Genomic DNA, 18,928 nt, shown 5'->3' with positions numbered 1-18,928 from the left:
GGTCATGTGGGTGGGGCCAGGAAATGAAGTCCCCTGTGTGTTACCACCCCTTTTGTGCATCATGCCTTAATTATAAACAGTGAGTGAAATCCCACTGTGTTGTCTAACAGAAGATTATGCGGCAAACCAGGGTGTTAATAAGGGAGACAGCTGGAAGCTGCCAGATTTTTCTGAGGTTCAGAATTTTTCTCTTTCCTGTTAAGTACTTACACAGAACTTGGACTTCTGAGATGAGAATTTGGAAAGTCCTTGTAATTCCTCACTGCTAGTAGTAGTAATAATTCCAGTAGTGCCAAGAAAGCACAACCAAGGACCAGGGCCTCAGTGTGCTAATCACTGTACAGGTATGTAACAAAGACAGTTCTGCCCCAGTGAGCTCACATTCTCCATGTTAGACAGGCTGCATTTCAGTCCTTCCCTTTCATCTCCTTTGCCTCTTAATAACTGCTGATTTATTCTCATTTGCTCTGGCTTTGTTTCTGCCTTCTCATGTCCTTAGTTTCTTTCAAATAGGTTCCAGCCTATCTTGCAGGCATCAGGATACCTTACTGAAGAGCTGCTGCAAAGCTTTCTAATTTCACGCTCAGTATCTCAGCTCTGTTGCGTTCACTGCTGCAAAATCATAGCATGTCCTCTATCTCCGAACAGAGGACAAACTGTTCATACTGTTTCTTACAGCCAGCCCCCAAAGTGCTATGCTGCCTCGCAGCCATGATCACCTGCATGGAATCAAAACCTGGTGACAAAATCCAGCACAGGCAACAAAATCATCTAGTGGCATCAGTAGATCCTAGCGTGTGTCTAGGGTGACCAGACAGCAAATGTGAAAAATTGGGACGGGGGTGGAGGTAATAGGAGCCTCTATAAGAAAAAGACCCCAAAATTGGGACTGTCCCTATAAAATCGGGACATCTGGTCACCCTATGTGTGTCTGTGTGTTGAGGGTGAGCAGTGTCAGCCTGTTCCCCTCCTTCTGGAGTATGTCATGAGGAGGCCTTGTCATGCTGTCCTGCTTCCCTCTTCCTCCTCCTGCATCAGAGGGATCTGATGGAGCCCTTCCCACTTCCCCCCTTCTCCTGTATCAGATGGAGGATGAGAATTAGTAGTGGCCTGCACTCTTTGTAATGGATGGAAGGGGGTTATCATTGTGTCCTGCTGCCTTCATATTCTAACCGGGTTGGGAAAGTGATGTAATGAGTATGGTTCTGCTTCAGACCTTCTTTCTGACCTTGGGCAAGTCACTTCATCTATGCTGTGCCTCAGTCCCCTACCTGTAAAATGGGGTTAATACTTCCCTTCCTCACAGGAGTGTTGAAAGGAGAAAATCCATCAGTGCTTGTGAGGTGCTCAGACAGTATGCGAAGTACCTAGATAAGTACCTAGAGAGAAATAGCTGTGTCAGAGGATCCTGGAAAGAGTGAAGCTGGTAAGAGCTTGCTCTTCCATTTACTACAGAATAACTGCTTCCATCATAGCCAGCTGCAGACAGGGGGTTCATAAAAATATATGCCCTGTTGGCTGGGTCTTCCAGCTGTTGGAACTGTTATGGATCACAGTAAAATCTAGTGTCAGAAGCCACGAGAGAGACCAGCTAGTTCCATACCGGCTAAACATTTGTTTGATTAACATCTCTTTAAGAGCTGTGTTCCTTTCAGGTGGTCATTTATAGTAGCAACTGAACATGAAAATTCTTGCCCAGCGGATGCTGAGTTCGACCTCATGAATCTGACTGTCTGCTGACATTAACAAAGATATTTATTTGCATGAGCTGAAGCAGATATATTACTGATTGGAATGCTTTAAACTTCTCCCCAGGGCAGTTGTCAGAGGCTATGTCTATGCTGGCGCACATATTCGGTTACTTGACTGTATATACCGGAGTGGCCAAACTGTGGCTTGTGAGCCGCATGCGGCTCTTTTGCAGCTAAAGTGCAGCTTGCAGAGCCCCCCACGACACCCTCCCATTCGCCACCTACCAGACTTGGGCAGTGGGAAGCTTGGGATCTCTGCTTTGCAGCAGGGTGGTGGGGTAGGGGCTTCTGCCCAGTGGGGAGGTGGGTCTAGGGGCTTCAGCCCCATGGGGCACACCTGCCGGGGCTCAGGGCTTCAGCAGGAGCAGGGCTGAAGCCCTGAGCTCCCGCAGGTGCCTCCCACGGGGCAGAAGTCCCAAGCCCCAGCAGGCACACCCCAGTTCTCGAACTTCTGAAGATTGTCGTAGGTGGCTTGGAGGCTCAGTAAGTTTGTCCACCCGAATATATATGCTCATGCGTGTTCCCTGTATCCAGGCCGAATGTCCCCATACTCTGTGCTGGACATACATATAATGCTGTGTACATGTGCATCCCCACCTCCAAGTGGATGCTGTCGCTACAGGACGTTAGCGCTACTATTTCAGAGGTGATATCCCGGGATTCTGTGCATCACAGGGGAATGCTCTAGGGCAGTGGTGGGCAACCTGTGGCCCATCAAGGTAATCTGATTGTGGGCCGCTAGACATTTTGCTGACACTGACTGTCCGCAGGCACGGCCCCCTGCAGCTCCCACTGGCCACAGTTCTCTGTTCCCGGCCAATGGGAGCTGTGGGAAGCGGCAGCCAGCACGTCCACCGCAATCAGATTACCCTGATGAGCCGTATGCGGCCCGCAGGCCACAGGTTGCCCGCCACTGCTCTAGGAACCACTTTGTTGTGTGTTGTTGGTACTGTCCCATACTTTTCCCAGTGGCAGTTCCTGATCATGCCTGCCCCACCTAATTGGGTGGAAGACATGGAATGATGGGATGATGATGTGGTTCTGCTCCTGTTCCTTATCACAGGACAGACATTTATGCAGTGGAGTAGGTGATCACAAGATGCTGGATGGGATTTGGGTATAACTTTCTGACACGTCAAAGATGGCTGACCTGGAGGGTGAATGACAGTTCATTCACTCCCATGGTAGAGATATGATAATGCTGGTGTTGCCACAGTTGCCCATGATTGGACTGTTGCTTGTGGTGCAAGAGAACATGCATTGTTTTGGAAACCCGGGATGATGAGCAGTGACTTCAGAACTTCCAAACGAGGAAATCACACCTCATGGAGCTGTGTGAGGAGCTTGCACCAAACCTCCAATGCCAGAATATTCGACTCAGGAAGCTGGGTGATTATTGCCCTGTGGAAGCTGGCAGCACCAGCTGTAGGTCCACTGCAAACCATTTCAGGGTTGGAAAATCCATTGTCAGAGTCGTGTTTGTGCAGGTTTGTAATGCTATTAACACTGATCTACCCACAGGTGGCTGCCATAAGAAAAGTTCCAGAAATAATAGCTGAATTTGAGAAGATGGGGCTTCCAAACTGTGCAGGGGCCATTGATGGCACTCATATCCCAATACTTTGCCCACCAAAAGGGGCCAAGTGGTTGTGAACGAAAAAGTTTATTATTCACTCATTCTGCAAGGCTTAGTGGACCACCGAGGCAGATTCATTAATACCAACACGGGAAAGGTTCATGACACTATGGTGCTGAGAAGATTGGGATTGTTCTTGAAGGGGGAAAGAAGGCCCATTATTCCCCAGAAACTATATGGTTCTCTACCGTGTGTCTGTGCCAGCTTTTGTTTTGGCATTACCGCTCCTAAGTTGGCTCACGAAACCATACCCCAGCATCAATGGGAATTCAGTTACAGAATCAGTAGCTGTAGAATGGTCATGGAGTGTGTGTTTGGTAGGCTGAACTCTTGTTTGCAGTGCCTGTGCCCCCGTCTGGATGCCAATGTGACAAATGCTGTTCATATAATCATTGTCTGCTGCACTCTCCCTAACATTTGGGAGGGTAAAGGGGAGTGCTTCCATCCCGAGTGGGCACAGCACAAGTCTGGTTTACAAACCCTGTACAGGCAGCTGGATCCCGTCCACATGGGAGGGAAATCATGTACACAGGCAAGGGAAATCAGGGATTCCAAATGTGCGCACTTCTCAGAACAGCACAGGGGCAGAGGGGGGTACTTTGTGAGGGTTTAGTTCCCCTGTAGCTGAAGGTCATTAGCTAATCCACAGATATCCATTTTATATCCGAGGCTCATTTTTGCTGATTGGATGCGGATACAAATTTTGTATTCATGCAGAACTCTAGACACCTTCACACCATAGGTGCTTGAACTAGGGGTCCAGGAGGAGCTGATGCACCCCCTTGCTTGATTTTTCCATCATATCCAGGGTTTGCAGTTTGATTCAATGGCCCTCAGCACCTCCACTATAAAAATTGTTCCAGCGCCCTTGCTTCTCACCCTGTGCAACTGCTGAAGAGCATGAGGGGACATGGGCATGCACTTGTGGGGATTACACAGCTTTGTGAGGGTTTTGTTTCCCTGTAGCTGAAGGTTGTTAGCTATTCCTTCCTGTGACTACTCACACATTACAGATAATTCTAACAAGGCCCCTCCCCTGGGTTAACACCTTTTGGGTTAGATTTGTGCTGCCAGGGGGGTGGCCGAGTTGTCATGTGGACATTGTGCAATGCTTTTGCCCTAACTGTTCACACTTCTCTACAAACCTGTTACCAAGTGCACTCAACCTCTAAGAATCTTACACCTACATTTGTTTTGCAGGAGTGTGCGTGTGCTCATTCATTTTTATCCATTTTTTGTCAGCACTGCTAACTGCACTGAAAGGCTATTATGGATAATCACTAGTAAGGTTGAAACTCGTCAAGGATTTGCGGCATGGGTCGGGGGGGGGACAGCTGTTTAATCACTGATGCCTCTGTTGTTACTTGAATTATGTTTTGTTTTTCTGCCTGTGAACCAAGCCGTGTTTATCTCCGCATTTTCTGGGTTAGAGACAAGGTGGGTGAGATAATATCTTTTATTGGACCAACTTCTGTTGGTGATTACCTCATCTACCTTGTCTCTCTGATGTCCTGGGATGGACACAGCTACATCAACACTGCACACATTTTCTGTGTTGTGAGTTCTGGTACTGTCAAGGTTCCTCCCCCAACTCTGAACTGTAGGGTACAGATGTGGGGACCTGCATGAAAACCTCCTAAGCTTACTTTTACCAGCTTAGGTTAAAACTTCCCCAAGGTACAAATTAATTTTACCTTTTGTCCTTGGAATAACCACTGCCACCACCAAACTCTAACTGGGTTTACTGGGAAACATAGTTTGGACACGTCTTTCCCCCCGAAATCCTCCCAACCCTTGCACCCCACTTCCTGGGAAAGGTTTGGTAAAAATCCTCACCAATTTGCATAGGTGACCACAGACCCAAACCCTTGGATCTGAGAACAATGAAAAAGCATTCAGTTTTCTTACAAGAAGACTTTTAATAGAAATAGAAGTAAATAGGAGTAAAGGAATCACCCCTGTAAAATCAGGATGGTAGGTACCTTACAGGGTAATTAGATTCAAAACATAGAGAATCCCTCTAGGCAAAACCTTAAGTTACAAAAAAGACACACAGACAGAAATAGTCATTCTATTCAGCACAGTTCTTTTCTCAGCCATTTAAAGAAATCATAATCTAACGCATACCTACCTAGATTACTTACTAAAAGTTCTAAGACTCCATTCCTGGTCTATCCCCAGCAAAAGCAGCATATAGACAGACACAGACCCTTTGTTTCTCTCCCTCCTCCCAGCTTTTGAAAGTATCTTGTCTCCTCACTGGTCATTTTGGTCGGGTGCCAGCGAGGTTACCTTTAGCTTCTTAACCCTTTACAGATGAGAGGATTTTTCCTCTGGCCAGGAGGGATTTTAAAGGGGTTTACCCTTCCCTTTATATTTATGACAGGTACGTTTAGAACTAGCAGTGCTTTCTGTGAGCACGTGTCATAAATATAACGGGAAGGGTAACCACCTTTCTGTATACAGAGCTATAAAATCCCTCCTGGCCAGAGGCAAAACCCCTTCACCTGTAAAGGGTTAAGAAGCTAAAGGTAACCTCACTGGCACCTGACCAAAATGACCAATGAGGAGACAAGTTACTTTCAAAGCTGGAGGGGGAGGGGAAACAAAGGGTAGGTCTGTCTGTGTGATGCTTTTGCAGGGAACAGAACAGGAATGGAGTATTAGAACTTGTTAGTAAGTAATCTAGCTAGAAATGCGTTAGATTTCCTTTTGTTTAAATGGCTGGTAAATAAGTTGTGCTGAATGGAATGTAGATTCCTGTTTTTGTGTCTTTTTGTAACTTAAGGTTTTGCCTAGAGGGATTCTCTATGTTTTGAATCTGATTACCCTGTAAGGTATTTACCATCCTGATTTTACAGAGGTGATTCTTTTACTTTTTCTTTAATTAAAATTCTTCTTTTAAGATCCTGATTGTTTTTTCATTGTTCTTAAGATCCAAGGGTTTGTGTTTGTGTTCACCTATGCAAATTGGTGAGGATTTTTATCAAGCCTTCCCAGGAAAGGGGGTGGCTTGGGGGGATATTTTGGGGGAAAGATGTCTCCAAGTGGGCTCTTTCCCTGTTCTTTGTTTAACATGGTTGGTGGTGGCAGCATAGGGTTCAAGGACAAGGCAAAGTTTGTACCTTGAGGAAGTTTTTAACCTAAGCTGGTAAGAATCAGCTTAGGGGGGTTTTCATGCCGGTCCCCACATCTGTATCCTAGAGTTCAGAGTGGGGAAGGAACCTTGACAGCACATAACTGCACTGTCCCCATCCCTCCCATGTATCCTTGGGACTTCAGATATTTCTTAATCCAGAGCGTGTCTTCACATACAGTGAAACTGTACCACTTCAGCGAAGACACTACTAGAGCTGCTCCCGTTAGCATAGTTACTCCACAGATATATAAGGCACTCAGATACTGTGGTAATGGGGGGCCATATAAATACCCGAGGCCTGGTCTGCACTAGAAATTACGTTGGTTTACCTACGTTGCTCAGGGATGTGGAAAACCCACAGCTCTGAGCAGCATAGTTAAGCCGACCTTACCCCAGTGTGGACAGCACTAGGTCAATGGAAGAATTTCTCTGTCAACCTAGCTACCGCATCATGGGGAAATGAATTCCCTACGCTGATGGAAACAACTCTCCTGTCAGCATAGGTAGGTAGTGTTTACGCTGTGCCACTGTAGCATTTCAAGTATAGACAAGCCCTAAAATAGATAAGAGACCTCAAAATAGGGCTTAAGTGGAACAAGGCCTTTGCTGTTTGTGAATTTCACCCATTATGAGACAGTGCAAAAAAAAAAAAGGGTAAACCGCAGTGCTTCCCCTATGCAGGTGTTATAACATAGGATATTTGTACATGTCAGCCCTTGGGAAATATTTATCACAGAGTTCTGTACCCCAGACAGTATTGAGAATGTGTAGGTCATGGTTCTCAACCTGTTTACTACTGAGCCACTTATGCAGCTCTCTATGTGTTACGTGGGCTGCATCTACACAATACATATACTACCTGTGTGGCCTTGAGGATGTCACATAGGCCGCAGCTGAGTGCTGACTGGGTCACGGGTTGAGAACCACTGGTGTAGATCTACAGAATCTGGTAGTGGGGGTGGTATTTGTAATTTCTTTCCACTAGTGCCCACAATGCTTTCCAATCATAAAAGGAGACATGGTCCTTACTCTGAAGAGCTCACAATGTAAGGGCTAGATTTTGACTAGTCCCAGCAAGGCTGCACAGAGCAATATACAGAAATAAGGTCTCCCCCCAGTGCACTGGTTCAGCCCTGTCAGGGATACCTCGATCAAGGTTGGGGTATTTGGTGGGAGAGCAGAGGCTGTGCACCTGATATTTCCTTCCCCTCCTTTTTAGTAAGTTGTTGAGGAAATGGTGGAGACGAGGTGGAGCCATGGCTCCATCCCCCCAGGCACTGGCCAGAGGTGGTTGAAGTAACCTAATATCTCCCTCAAGCAGAGAAAGTCAGAACAAGATCCAATGGCTGGAAGTTAAAGCCAGACAAATTCAGATTAGAAATAAGGAACACATTTTTAACAGTGGGGGCTGAATAACCATTGGAACAGACTACCAAGGGAAGTGGTGGATTCCACATCTATTGAAGTCTTCAGATCAAGACTCGGATGCCTTTTGGATGATATGCTTTAGTCAAACGTAAGTTATTGAGCTCAATAAAGGGGAAAATGGGTGAAAATCTACTGCCTGTGATACACAGGAGTTAGCTCTTCACACCTACGTCTGTCAGTGGTGTGAAAAAAACCACATCCCTGACTGAAATAGCTGTGCTGACCCGACCGCCAGTGTCGATGCAGCTACATCGATGAAAGAAAGCTTCCATCAGTGTAGCCGCTGTCACGTGTGGGAGTGTAAACTGTCTCTATGCTTCAGGGTTATGCCATCATAGCTACTGCAAATGTAGCTATGCCAGTATAGTCCCTGTAGTGTAGACATACCCTCAGACGAGATGACCTAAGATCCTTTCTGGTCTTAAAGACGTGTGTGTGTGTGTGTGTACACACACAGTGTCTTTAGTACACAGTAGACAGTACATGTATTGCAAGGAGGGATGCGTAGCCATTGTGAGAGTTGGGATTCTGTTTAGTTGGTGGACTAAGGTTTTGGCTTTTTCTGTCTTTTTCTCTGCTGGTACACCCACCCTAGTACAGACCCAGGCTGTCATGCACAGCCAGGAAACGGGGTGGGTGGATGGAAAGTTAGCGATATTATGCATTTATCCCATATATGCAGTCTGAGCTGTGCAGGCAGTCCCGTACACCCACAGCGCCTGCAGTCAGCGGGGCTTCTCAAGGGCACAGGACCTCACCTGCATGGAACCCATTGCAGGAGTTAGTCACTGTAATGACCTCAGGGGAAAAACCTGCTATTAAGCTCCATCTATTATGAGAATTGACTCTTTAATTCCAACTCTTTATTTTGTCTCTTAACTAGCTTGAATCCATGACAGGGTTGTGCTGAGACTCTCACCTTTTGGCTAGCAAGTTTTCTTAATAGTCTCCTGTGAGGGACTTAGTCAAAAGCCATTTGAAAAACTAAAATCACTATATACATTGTTTCCCCTTATCCACTCTGTTTGAAAGTTAACTCTTAACGCTATTCTAACACATTGGAGAGGTACCATTTAGCCTTACAGAAGATGTGATGGTTTGTCTCTACATATGCTACTCAGTTAGGTGCTTTATAATATACTGGGCCAAATTCACTGGCATACTAGAATTTTGCTTCCACAATGAAAGAAACCGTAAACTCAGGGTAATAGTCAGTTAAGCCATGTTTATGACTGTTTCTTGTCACCAGAACAGTGCAAAGCAACACATCACTGAATCTGGCCCATTGTTTTTAATGATTTTCTTACCTAGTTTTTTTTATAATACTGAAGAAAGGCCCATAAGGCTATAATTCCTGAGCTTGGTAAACCTTAGCTCTGAAAGAGTTTGTAGAATGTAGATTATTTGACATAGGCTGCAGTTCTTTCTATCTATCTGCTACTGTCTATTATGTTAAGCCCTCTTTGGAAAATATTTCCTATTAGAGCTGACTGAAAATTTTCAAGTGGAAAATTGTTCGCTGGAATATGCTGAGCTGATGAAATCGAAATGTTTTGTGGGAATGTATCAACTTCATTGAAATTTTCACTGAGAAATTATTTAAAAGTTTCATTTCAATAAGGCCGAGCATTTGATTTTGAGTTTATCATTCTGATTCTTTATAATATAATATAGTCAAAATAAAATATTTTGGAATATTTGGTTTTGTGGAAAATTCAACTTTTCAAATCAGGACAAAACCAAATTTCAAAATCTCAGAATTTCAAAGGAGACAGAAATTCCATTTTTCAGCCAGCTCTGTTCCCATGGTGATAGCTGACTCACAAGACCCTAGTGACTCAATTTTATGATCTGGTTGCTGAGCAAGGGCACCAAAATTCTTAGGACATTTTTGTGGTGACAAAAATTGTAAGCCAAGCACTATAAAGTGTTCTTCTAAGCGAATGAGCCTGATGTTTCATTGTTCCCTTAGCATCTGTGGCAGTTGTTGAATAATATAATGTGTCCATCACTAAATAGAAAATTAAAACATGGAATAAGGGCTGGATCATGCAAGGTGTTCAGCAATTAGCAGGACTGAGCACTATCCATAAAAGATTATCCTCTTTACCCCACTCCTCCCTTTCTAAATTGCTCAAATCCATCAGCACCAATTCTTCAATGAAAGATGCCACCAGATCATTAGAAATGCAGTGATGCAGCCAGCCCCTAAAGACCTGATCTTCCATGGAAGTGAATAGAAAGACAGCTACTGATTTCAGTGGGCTTTGAATCAGTTCCTTAGTGATAATGTTTCAGTTTCTTGCCGAAAAATGTGCACTTATGTACACCATTAATTCTCACTCAGTGAAATGGAAACAAATTAGATGACAGATCTAAAAATAAGAGGAAAAAAAAGGGAAAGAAACCAAGCTGCACTGAAATTGTGCAACTAACAGGGCACATTACCACTCTGTCACTTTTCTTTGTGTTTTATCCCATCACCTAGCCATTATCTAAGGGCCTTTCAGATCCCATGATAACGGTCATTGAAAACTGGACTGGAAAGAACACTAGAATGAGTAGTAAAGACCATCCTATGATGGCAACAGGGGATGGATTTTTTGACTTGAGACTTTTTTTCCCATCTCTAATTTCTGTGAATCTATTGGAAAAGCAATTATTCCTTCTATAGCTTTTGGTACATTCTATACAGGGTGGTGGAAAGATTTTTTTGTGGTGCTTGATGAAAACCAGACGCAGGTCAACAAAATAAAATATTCCGTATAAGTATCCATAGTAATTTGACTGGGAAGATTTAGATCTGTTTTGTTTCAGGAGGGACAGCCATGATGACAAAGACAGCTTATTAGATGTTTCTATCTGGAATGTTTTAAAAATATCTTACCAAATTTCAGCCCCCATGCACCTGTGCAAGTGTCTCCTGCAGAGAGGAAATCTCGATTCAAGCTTTTCAAGAAGTCACTCTGTTTCCAAACCTGGAATGAATTCTGCCATTTAAAAACAGAATGTGAAAGATCTAAAAGGATAACAGATAACATCCCCAAATAACAGAGATATAAAAAGCCTCCAGGACTTGTCGGCTCCATCAAGAACAGGGGCGGGAAAGTGGGCATGGCATGAGACAGCTCTCTGCATGCCGATCTCTGGATTCCCATGGGAACAGGAGTCTTTTTGCCTTGGCCCTGTCTCCTCCACCCCTCCTTACTCCTGTGGTCACATGTGTGCACCCTCTGACTTTACACCAGCTGAGGATCTGACCTCTGGTCTCTTTAGTATAACTGAAGTTTGATCCCCCATTTTCTTTGGGCTATATTGACTCACCCTGGAGGAAACCATGAGAGGGCTTCCCGGCAGGGAGCTTCCCAGCATGAGGGGGAGGGCTTGGAGGATTGTGAAGGTTGCACCCTCTTGCACCCTTGTAGATCCGTGGCATCTGTGGGGAAGGGATTTCCTCTCTATCCTGGAAGCGCCCCTCACCTTGGCAGTATAGCCCCAAGTGCAGCTGCACTGCTAATGTAGTAGCCATGAAAAGGACTCAGAGGGAGGTAATGCAGCTCCAAGCTGAATTACCTCCTGCTTTGATGTCCAGATGCAGATCTAAGGACTATGCAGAAGAGAGCAGCATCTCCCTACTGCATCCTTCCCGTAAACCCCTACAGAGCGCCCGGAGAGGGGCATCTTTGCGTGACAACAGCAGGGGTTGGAGACAGCACTCTGCTTTCCCATGGGAGTTCAGAGGTCAGCATGAAGAGTGCTGTCTCCCTGTGTGATTCTGCAGGGGGTGGTTTGAGCCTATGTACAGGACATTCTGTGAAATGTTTAACTTTTGTTTATTAAAAAAACCCTGATTTTGCTCTTAGAAATTTGAAGAAAGTCAAGGAAGAGCCAATAGCAAAACAGCCTTTTATCAGGCTCTGCAGAATTCCCTCGGAGGAGAGGACTCTAATTCCTTCATTGAAGATGCAGCTGCCTGGTACTATTCCCTCCAGCACTCGACTGCCGATTATGCATCATTTTCCCGGGCTTTGGAGAATGCCACACGGTAAGAAATTCATTTTAGCATTCTGTGGTGTGATTTGGGGTTAAACAGGTTTGGGTTTTCATCATTGTCAGATACACACTTACATACTATGGTGGTGAGGACCTTACAAGCACCTGCATAGAGAGATGGGAAAAGGGAGGCTTTAGGATCTGGATTTCATAGTAGGGTGGCTGTTTGGGGTTCTTTTTTCTTTTTCTTTCTGTTTATTTTAAATCTTCTAATAGCCATGTGCTGTTAGTAAAAGGAGGGAGATTAAATGGTTTTGGTGCCCTTTTGAAAATAGGTTTTCCACATCAGGTGCATTTTGGAGTAAAAAAAATATTAAGACCAAAAAGGTTACTGGACAGTATTTGTCTAGGGTACCCTTTGCTATTAAAGATGATTTGGTTGCAAGAAGGGATTTTCTCACCCAGGTGATCCTCATCAGAGTATGACAGTTCCTGGGCCATATTTTTCAAAGATAGGTTACTGACATTAGCCACCAGCATGCACAATTAGCTATCTAAATAACTGGCCTGATTTTCAGGGGTTCTGAGCACCTTACAGCAGCTCTTGAAGGAACTAGACAAGTCCAAAAACTTTGAAAACCAGTAACTTTTATTTAGGTGGCTGAGTGTGGATTTAGATGCCTACTACATTCAGAGAGTCAGACTTCAAAATGTTGGCCTTTGCACTCATATGTATGTTATCAAAGTATAAAAATATAGCTTATCCCTTCTGGCAAGCTCTCCACAAATGGCTCTCCTATGGAAAACAATGGGATCTGCATACACAGAAGACTTGCAGGTTTGGGCATTAACTAATTATCACACCACGTCTGTGTATTATTGATCCCATTTCACAGACAGCTAAACTAAGGCAGAGAAAGCCTTTGAGCTTGATGCTTCATTTCCTGGCACCTTGTGTAGTCATTTACACCAGTGCACAGTGACTGTAAAATGCCAGTCTCCTAAATTAGTGCACTAACTATTTCCTGGCTCCCTCCATGTACCTTCTCCTCCACTGCACCCATGCAAAGGTGGCTAAAATCTGGCCCTTTCGTGTTATTTGGAATAGATTAGAAAACGCTCCTCTTTGCAAAATCTACTCTTTGCTATCTTTGGTTAGCATACAGATTTGTTGTGAAGATTTCTCCTCATTCCCAAGTAGATGTATTTAGCGGTGGGTTAGTTTAACGTGCTGAGCTATGTCATTGTCAATGTGAAGACCCGTCTGTTTCACACTTGCTTTTACAGGAGCCCTTGCAGCTGCAGTGTTTTGATTTCCAGTGTCTGTGCTACATAGTATGGTACTCCACTTGTGTCACTCTGCATACCACCGGAGGCATGCTTTCCTTTTCAGTAGCCTGTCAGCCTTCATTTGCATTGCAGGCCACTGCCTCGGGAGAGGGAGCTGAAAGTGAGCCAAGGTTAATTTAGAAAATCTGATCCAAGAATCCAGTGAATGAATGTGTTTGGGAAAGGCCTCTGGGTGGGCCTGGTGGGCCTGTGCATTGCAGCCCAGGGGAAAACAAACAAGGAGCAGATGGAAGGCTGCAGTTTGCTTCTTGAAATGATATTTGGAGTTTTTTTTTATCAAGAATACCACTATACTGGGTTTTCCTGCCATGTCCATCCATCTGTCATATTTATGGGGTGCCAATCACTGTAGTGTCTACGTACAACTTATTCCAGTATGGATCTTAGTACTAAACATGCTAAAAAACTTGGGGAGAATTATGATAACTTGTGGGAATGCAGCATGGAAATTCCGGTATAGGTAAATCGGTCACTCATAAGAGGCACCACCTCTCAGCCCGTGTGATGGCTACCTCAGCAAGGAGCCATTATAATAATCAAACTTGGAACTTCCTTTCTGTCACGTCTTTCATCTGAGGCCTGCCTCAAAATGTGCTATATATAGGGCCCCACCAAATTCATGGCCATGAAAAATGCGTCATGGACCATGAAATCTGGTCTCCCCCTGTGAAATCTGGTCTTTTGGGTGCTTTTACACTACACTATACAGATGTCACGGGGAGACCAGCGTTTCTCAAATTGTGAGTCTTGACCCAAAAGGGAGTTGCAGGGGGCCTCAAGGTTATTTTAGGGAGGTTGCGGTATTGCCACCCTTACTTCTGCGCTGCTGCTGGAAGTGGCTCTCCTTTCAGAGCTGGGATCCAGGCCAGCAGCCGCTGCCCTCCAGCTGCCCAGCTCGGAAGGCAGCGCCGCTGCCAGCAGCAGCACAGAAATAAGGGTAGCCGCACCACAACTCCCCCTACAATAACCTTGTGGCCCCCCTCCCCTCACACTTCCATTTTGGGTCAGGACCGCTACAATTACAACACCATGACATTTCAGATTTAAATAGCTGAAATCATGAAATTTGCGATTTAAAAAATCCTATGACTGTGAAATTGACTAAAATGGACCATGAATTTGGTAGGGCCCTAGCTATAAACACTAAACAAGCCCCAGAGCACCCACCGTCCGGGGCGGGAGGGGATATTATTAGCCACATTTATCAGATGAGTAAATTGATTCACAGAGATAAGTGAGTTGCGGAAACTCATACAGTGAGTAAGTAGAAGGTCCCGTAACAGAACCCAGGTCACCAAAATTCTAGTCCCTTGTTCTAACCACTAGGGTGGAAGTGTTTACTCCAGGCTATGGCAGACATTTCAGAGAGGAGAAGGTGGTTATATATACCTTATAAATACTGAAGACAGCTAGATAGGGAGGAAGAAATGTTTAAAAAATAATTGGGTAAATATATAAACCCAGACCAGTTTCATGTTACGGGGCTATAATTTTTCTGTCAAGTTCTAGTGGGGTCACAGACCATGAGAAAGAAGCCTAAGTGGTTAAGTTGTAACCCAGATGCCCTATGTATTACGATGTAGGAGTATTTCTGGGGTTTGGTTTTGGTTTTAATTTGCTTTGGGAGTGTTCTTAGATCTCTTTTCCAGCTTTAAATTGTTTCATCATTTTTTTCTATACAGTATTTTCTGAGCTATAAGAAGGTACACAAACCCACACATACTCTCCATGCTATTTGTCAGTATTCTTAAAATACACAAGGAAACTTTTTTTTCAATTATCCAAGCTTCTTCTGCGCCTAGAATCCTAACAGGTGTTTGCAGAGATACACAGGGTTTAAAGTGTTGTAGTGTCTCATTTTTGTTGTTTAAAATTTTACGATAATATTTGACTCCTTTCCCTGCTCCACCTGCACAGAATTTAGTTTTTAACGGTCCGTTGATTTCAGAATCCTCCTCCAGAACTAATGGTCTCCAAGTGATGTAGCTTCTGATATTTCAAAATATCTGATAAAACCTCATGCTTACAGGTTTATGAAGAATAGCAGCTTTAGTTTTTAATGGGTGTTGCCTGCCGTTACTCCTACAGAGAGTTGTGATCAGTCAGCCCGTGTCTTTGTGGTCTCTGAGCTGAGGTTCTGTGAACTTAAAATAAATTCTGGTGAACTAAAATAGCTGCCCCAGGGAGGGGCCATGTAGTTGAAATGCTTAAATAAAGAAATGAATTGTTGTGTTCCTCTTAATTATTCTTTCCCCTCACCGCTCGCTCATGGCAGTTCCTAGAAAAGCTCTATGTAGCAAAAAGAAAAGGAGTACTTGTGGCACCTTAGCGACTAATCAATTTATTTGAGCATAAGCTTTCGTGAGCTACAGCTCACTTCATCGGATGCATACTGTGGAAAGTGTAGAAGATCTTTTTATACACACAAAGCATGAAAAAATACCTCCCCCCCCCACTCTCCTGCTGGTAATAGCTTATCAAAAGTGATCACTCTCCTTACAATGTGCATGATAATCAAAGGAGAGTGATCACTTTAGATAAGCTATTACCAGCAGGAGAGTGGGGTGGGGGGAGGTATTTTTTCATGCTTTGTGTGTATAAAAAGATCTTCTACACTTTCCACAGTATGCATCCGATGAAGTGAGCTGTAGCTCACGAAAGCTTATGCTCAGATAAATTGGTTAGTCTCTAAGGTGCCACAAGTACTCCTTTTCTTTTTGTGAATACAGACTAACACGGCTGTTACTGTGAAACCTGTCTCTATGTAGCAGCAAGGGTAGCATATTCACTGCAATGAACAAGAATTGAAATCTCTGACTTTCATACCATGTATGCGTATATATCTATGTAGATCTGGATGTACACATACACATACTGTCTTGTGTGAAATCTTTGTGCATATAATGCAAGTGTGTGGTGGTGATTTCTATGTGATACATTTTTGAGCCATGTGGTAAATTAGAGTTGTCATGCAACTGGAATCACTTTACGCTTTACTCTGCCCACAAAACCATCTCTCCCTGACAGCTGCTTATCCTATTCTGTATCCCCAAGCAGTGTCAAATGGATGTCTTTTAAGACATGCCAAATAAATGTTCCTTTCCTTCTCCCAAACGCAGAAGTTCCCTTCAAAATTACACAGAACCGAGATCCAGAATGGGCGATACTCAGCTTTAATCAATGAGCTATTTAAGTGCTTTCACAAAATGTCACTGAATACATATTTTGCAAATCACTGGAGCAAGAAGTAGGAGACCTATACCGTTAGAAAGCCAAGAATCAATGAGAAAATGCTTCCTAGGCATGCAAGCTCCTGAGATATCAGATTTTAAATATCCAACATTATTAAGCATGGAAAAGCATAATTTTAGAGCATAATTTTTAGAGCTTTCTAAACAACATTGGCTATAACTGCCCTCTCCTTCTCCCAGTGGAGCATGGGAGCACAGAAGATCTCGTTGATCCCACTGGGAAGGAAGGCAGAAGCCATTCTGGGAGACCCGAGGAAGCCTGCTGTCAAAAATACAAAGATTATTTAAAGCCTTTTCTAGTTAATAATTGTTTCCATATGAGAATATTCTCTTCTTTGCCTCTTTTCAGTGACCACTTTATCACCTGTCCCATTATCAGCATGGCCAAGCACTGGGCTGATAACTCCAGAGGGAATGTCTTCATGTACCATGTGCCTGTGAGCTCCTCTCAGAGCAGGTAAGACCTGTCTTACCTTGTTGTTTGGATGTGGAGTTTGTGAAACCAAAACCAGGGTAGTCTGGTCTGGTTTTGTCTCTGCTCTAAATTGGACAAGTCACTGGACCAGCTTTCTCTTCTTTGCATGGTGATGGGCATAAGTCATCTATGGTCACTAGGCTTGCTTTTTTAAGAGTGATGGTTCTTGATAAAGCAGAAAAGGGAAAGGGGTGGAATTTTGAGATGCGCTCAGCATTGGTTTAAGCCCACTCCTGAGGAAGTCAATGGAGCTTTACCATTGATTGTTTGCCCAACGATGGGGAGCTTAATGATGACCTTCTGACTAGAGAGGATGGATGACCAGGTTAAAGCAGTGGACTGAGACTCAGGAGATCTAACTTCATTTTCCAGCTGTGCCACAGATAACCTGTGTGACCTTGGGCAGGTCACTGCACCAGACTCTGGGCCCTGAACCAGTCCCTGTCCACCTCTCTGGTGGCACTAACAGGCCACAAAGGAACTCCAATGGTCCCTGGAAAACTTCCCCAGTGCAGGGGCACTTTGTGCTGCGGCCATTCTTGGTTGCAGAGCAGCCCCATGGCAACTGTGGCAAGACTGCCATATGTTAGAGCAGCCTTCTGGGATGCTATAATTTAATGAGGGTTTGCATTAGTTTCCAGAGCAAGCTGAACCGGGTGGGGGGGGTGACGGTCACTTAAAGCCATCTTTCTCTCTCCTCTGCGCCTTGGCTGCACCTTCTGAGAGTTCACTGGGAAAGTTACTTACATACGTGAGTGTTTGCAAGATTGGGGCCTAAGCCAAGCATGTCTGACCTTAGCATGAGGGGGTTCCTTTTTGTGACTCTAGGGGATTACTCACATTATGTGGAGAAGCAGCATCAAGTTTTAAATGAAAAGGTTAAAACTCCAACTAGAAACAACTTCTCAAACAATTTTTTTAATGGTTTTGATAAGTACTGAAGCCCAACCCCCCAATTCTACTGGGCTGCAAGTATCCTCATCCGTAGTGGATAACTGCACATTATGAAGGTTAATCAGCTTTTACTTGTTTTATCTGAAGATTTTCAAACTTGTTTAAAAATGTCCCTCCAGAGAAGTGAAGGCTGGGCAGCCTAGTTTCCAGCTAGTGGTTGGGGCTTTTCACTACCACGAGAAGCACCCCGCTGCATTGGTTTCTGATCCTGGTTCCTTTCTTTCTAGGCCAGAAGTGTCAGAGAGTCAGTAAAGGCAACTTCTCACATCATTGCTGCTAAAGACCTCGAATGAGCAAAGCACTAAGCAGATACTTACCCTTAAGCACATGCTTAGAGTGTGTTCTTGAATTGGGGCCATGGTATTTCTACAGCAATTTTCTCTCTCCATGTCCTCCATTCACCTGATCCAATAGTGTCTTTTAAGATATATTGCATTGTGGCTAGAGCTCTCTCTTTTCCCAGTGTCTCCCTGAGGAGACGGGATGGCTGAGTGGGTAGAGGTTTTGTTTTGGTGGGTCGGGAGGGCATTGTAGCTGAAGTTAGGCTACAAGCTCAGAATACATTTGTTTCCGATTGCATGGCAGAGAGCCTTTTAAAACCAACTGAGATCTGGGCTACAGATGATGGCCACTGTGGTGTTGTAGCAGATAAAGTCACTTTGTTTAAAGCAGAGAAGAGCTGACTTCCTGGGGAGCCGTCATTTCATCAGGAACTCTTACAGGAACAGTCACACAATGTTCTGTCTGGTTACCAATGTACTTAGATAAGTGACTTTTACAAGACGCCAAATGGAACAGAGATGCACTCCACCAAAACCCAGCAGGATAAAAAGGAAGGTGTGTTCTCAATTTAGCCAGCAAGTTTCATCTTGCGGGAGAATGGAAGTAGCTCACTCATTGGCTATACTGGGGGGTAGACATGATAGTGTTTGTGCATCCCATAAGAAGTGT

The 18,928-nt window shown here is 44.2% G+C and overlaps 1 protein-coding gene across 1 annotated transcript in view; it reads left to right on the top strand.

The window, feature by feature from the left end:
- The window catches only part of TG (thyroglobulin), a 204,517-nt gene that overhangs the window by 168,753 nt on the left and 16,836 nt on the right, over nucleotides 1-18,928 (top strand). The window contains exons 44-45 of the mRNA XM_043539062.1: nucleotides 11,818-11,999; nucleotides 16,898-17,005. Of these exons, the coding sequence (XP_043394997.1) occupies nucleotides 11,818-11,999; nucleotides 16,898-17,005 (290 nt within the window). The remainder of the gene's footprint in view (nucleotides 1-11,817; nucleotides 12,000-16,897; nucleotides 17,006-18,928) is intronic.

The sequence above is a fragment of the Chelonia mydas genome, chromosome 2 (assembly GCF_015237465.2).
Source record: "Chelonia mydas isolate rCheMyd1 chromosome 2, rCheMyd1.pri.v2, whole genome shotgun sequence".
In the NCBI taxonomy this organism is placed as follows: Eukaryota; Metazoa; Chordata; order Testudines; family Cheloniidae; genus Chelonia; species Chelonia mydas.
Note: the sequence above shows the minus strand (reverse complement) of the source record. Positions and strands in the feature narration are given on the sequence as shown.